The sequence below is a fragment of the Aptenodytes forsteri genome, unplaced genomic scaffold, assembly GCF_000699145.1.
Source record: "Aptenodytes forsteri isolate BGI_AS27 unplaced genomic scaffold, ASM69914v1 Scaffold187, whole genome shotgun sequence".
Lineage (NCBI taxonomy): Eukaryota > Metazoa > Chordata > Aves > Sphenisciformes > Spheniscidae > Aptenodytes > Aptenodytes forsteri.
Genome location: NW_008794084.1, coordinates 688,181 through 692,115, shown reverse-complemented (window position 1 = coordinate 692,115; position 3,935 = coordinate 688,181). Strand labels below are relative to the sequence as shown.

Sequence of the window (3,935 nt, the reverse complement as noted above, 5' to 3'; positions counted from 1 at the left end):
AGGAGCGCGGCGGCCGCGACCGCCTCTCCCTCCGGGCGCGCGCGCGAACCCGATCGGGTTTGACCGAGAGTTTACGAAATTATGGTTTTTTTTGTCCTGCAGATAAGCCTCAAGTGCGGGTTTCTCAGAATTACCCGGCGCAAGGCCTCACGAGAGAAGGGGAGCCGCTGGAACTGACGTGCGCAGCTTTTGGCAAACCACAGTAAGTTGGACACTTCCCGAGGATGGACCAGGTTGTCCGGCAGTGACGGGGTCGTGCTGCAGAAGCATGCGGACCTCGTTTGGCCTCTCTCGCTATTGCAGACGCTCAATATGCCGTTCTCTGCTGCGAAGACGATGTAACAGCGTGGGAGAGAGATGCTTTCTGCACCTGAGCGTCTGCTGCACAACTAAGATACCTATTTTGATTTGCGTTTACTCCCGTATGACTACATGGCTGAGGGGTTTCTACTCGAAGAGCTCCTAGGGGAGCTCTTCGCGGCCACCGTGCAGCAAGCCCTCGGGTGCAGAAGGGAAGGGGCCCGCGCCTGTACGCCTCTTCCCCCAGGGAATGGCTTGGGTGGCAATCGGTCGCAATTAATCTGCAAAAGCGAGGCCGGGGGCCTGCGTATTGGATCCCCGTGAGGTGCCCGTACGCAGAAGTGAGACTGGCACCAAAGAGTTGTGTTGGGCGCTTGTAAAAGTGGCATGGATCCCGAAGGTAAGGCAGTCTGTCTTTCTGCTCGTATTGACTATGTGATGGTTTTCCTCCCTTTTGGTGCCCTGTGTGGTTTTTACGAAATGCAAGTTTTATTCTTTCTCCTCTTCTTGCCATGCCCTCGAGGCGTCCTTATACAGTTGAAGAAATGTATGCATCAGGAAAATCCCGGCAAGGGAGGGTAGATTTTTCTTCCACACGTTCATCGTTGTTCTGATTTAAGTTTTGTCGACTTTTTTTTTGTTTTTAAAATACTTCCTCTTCCACTTGGATGTATGGCTGTCAAGTATTTACTATCCTCTTTTTATTTTCGTCATGTTCATAAGATTTCTGCAAACGTCCCTGAAATCTGCCAGCGTCTCCTTGGTAGCGTGCCCAGAGCTGAGGAGTTACTGCAGGTGTAGTCGAACTGGAAGCCATCTGGTTTGACAGTCCTGCTGCTGTGGGCAGCGGCAGGCAGGGTGTAAGCGCTCAGCAGCGAGGAGGCTTGGGGTACCGTCATCCTCCACGGTAGCGTGCCTCCTCTCCCAGATTATTTTGTTGATTCCTCCTTCCCAGTTTCTTCTGTTCGGCACGAGGCCGATTCCTTCCCCCTACACTAGAGACTGGCACGTCCCCTGCCGAGTTCCACTTTAATATCTATTCCCCGCTCAGGGTCTGTCAGAGCCCCTTTGCATTCCTCCTCTCATGGGTAACTGCCGTTCCTCCCATTTGCTATCATCTGGGAATTTAACAAATAGGTAACAAATAGGGTTCTTTTCTCCCCCCCCCCCCTTCCCTTCCAGGCTATGAATAAGACATACACATGTTAAATAAGACAGGCACATCTCCCCGGCAGCATGCCACTTAACGTTACGGTGATGCTGGTAACGCGCTAGGAATTCGCTTATGTAGGTCACTTCACCTGTGTCTCTCAAAGCGTAAGAAAATATACAGTAAAATAATGGGCTGCGTTTAGCTCTATGTTTTTAAGATAAACGGATTTCACAAAATCCTTTGCAGAGGTTTAAGATGAACAGGGGTGTTTCTCCAGTTAAGCAAAATCATTTCTCTGCAAAATTGGGCAACAGAAACATCGGGGGAGGGAAGCTCAGAGGAAAACAAAAGACCAGAAAGTAGAAGTTTCTATTTTGGTATTAATACGGGTCTTTTGTTAGATTAGACACACACACACGCACACACACCCCCAGGACTATGACAAAAGTGGGAAGAGACTGGAGCAGTCGCTTCTAGGACGTCTCACGTCTCTGAGAAACAGGCTGCTGTGCAGCGCACGCAGCGCCTGAAACCTTGGGACTCCAAAATCGCAAATAGCCTTTTGAAAACCGTAGCCAGGAGCATCAAAACCCTTTCCACCCCTATTGAGGCGAAACTGCGTGCCTGCTCTCTCAGGAGCTTCTGCTGCCCGTGCCGTGGCTCGTGTGCCAACGGCTCGGAAGCGAGGAGGAGAGCGCCAAGCCCTTGCCGAAAGCCAGATGCCAGCTTTGTAGCCGGCAGCCGATAACCCAACTGGTTTTGCTCGGTGTTGTATCCATCCCGGTCGTGTGGCTGGGATGCTGAAACCTCAGGAGCTTCTACATCGTGACAGTAGGCTACCATTTGGGCGCTAGGAGAAGCCCGAGCTCTGAGATACCTCCGGCAGCACGAGCTCCCAGCAAAGTCCGACTTGCAAAGTTTGGAAGTAGACAGGCTGAAGAACACTTTCCTGCATAAACCTCCCCTTGTAAGAGCTCGCTGTTGAGCCGCCCTGAGAGGTGCTCTATTTTTCTTGCTGGGGAAGGCTGTCTCAGGCGTAGCTGATCTGTCCTTACCGCTGCTTAAAGACTCCAATAAGTATAATAGATTTTTTTTTTTAAAAAAAGAAAAGACCCCCTCCCAAGCCCTTAGCACTCGCTTTCTTTGCTAGCTCTAGCAAAACACGCTGATTTCGTTCCCTCAATGATGCAAACGTGATACTCCTTTTGGTTCCGGTAGCAAAGGGATGCAGGAGAGAGGCTGCCGGTTGGCCAGGCGGGACTGGGGGAGAGGAGAAAGGCGTGCCTCTCTCCTAGCAGCTAAAACGTTCTCGGTGAGCGGCACAGCCACCGCTGAGGTAAATAGGTCCATCGCATCGCTTTGCGGAAGGGTTCAGACTCGACAAAAACGTACGTGTTCTGCCACATGCTGTCCAGGTCTGCACTCAGAGCACCCTGCGGATGCACATTTAGTCCGTAGAGCCACAGATTTCAGGTTTACTGAATAAGCGAATGATTAACCACTAATGAACTTTCTTCCTGCTTGCATTAGTGTTTTCGGAAAATTTAAGGTCTGGATACAGTTTCCTGTTGGGTTAAAATAAATTTAAATTGAGGAAGCCCGACAGCATCTGGGCTTGAGTAGTGCAAAAAAGTATGTGTTATTTCTTTACAGTTTTTCTTGGTTTGGGCTTTCTGTCTGTGGATGAACTATTGAAGATGCCATCTTTACCATAGGAAAATAGTAATGTGATTGTTTCTTTTTCTCCCTCCTCTGTAGGCCTACGGACATGAGGTGGTTAAGAGTAGATGATGAGATGCCTCAACACGTTGTAGTGTCTGGTTCAAACCTTCTCATTAGTAACCTAAACAAAACAGATAATGGTACATACCGCTGTGAGGCTTCAAACGCGGTGGGGAAATCACATGCGGATTACATGCTGTTTGTATACGGTACGTGAGAAAAACCACCGTTCTTCTAGACTCATTTACACATAATTGCAACATACCGCGCTCTGAAAGCTTTGACGGACGTTAACGTTTTGCTTAATGCAAGATTTACAGATAGCTCCCGACACGTCTACGCTACGCCGGGCTGGGGTAGGGGCTGGAAAACCGTTGATTTTGCTCCTGTAAGTCTCGGTGTCCTGCATCGGGCGCAGAGCCTGTTCCAGTGCCCGGTGAGCTCCTTCCTCCGGAGCTGCGCTCGTGGCCTTGCCACGGCACTCGTGTGCTGGCAGGTGAAGCCTAAAGAAAAGCCAGAGCGGGGGCACGGGGAGAACTCTGAAGTTCTCCAGCCTGACAGTTCTCCTAGGACTTCTCCGATAATTCCTGTTCCTTTTTTGTGATGCCTTCTCCAGTGCGGCGGCTCTCGTGGCCCTGCCACGGCGTGCTGGTGCTGGCAGGTGAAGCCTAAAGAAAAGCCAGAGCGGGGGGAGAACTCTGAAGTTCTCCAGCCTGACAGCTCTCCTAGGACTTCTCCGATATTTCCTGTCCTTTTTTGT

At 50.5% G+C, this 3,935-nt stretch overlaps 1 protein-coding gene across 1 annotated transcript in view; it reads left to right on the top strand.

The window, feature by feature from the left end:
• CADM1 (cell adhesion molecule 1) overlaps positions 1–3,935 on the top strand; it is a 314,581-nt gene that overhangs the window by 268,869 nt on the left and 41,777 nt on the right. The window contains exons 8-9 of the mRNA XM_019470503.1: positions 103–202; positions 3,212–3,384. Coding sequence (XP_019326048.1) covers positions 103–202; positions 3,212–3,384 — 273 coding nt within the window. The remainder of the gene's footprint in view (positions 1–102; positions 203–3,211; positions 3,385–3,935) is intronic.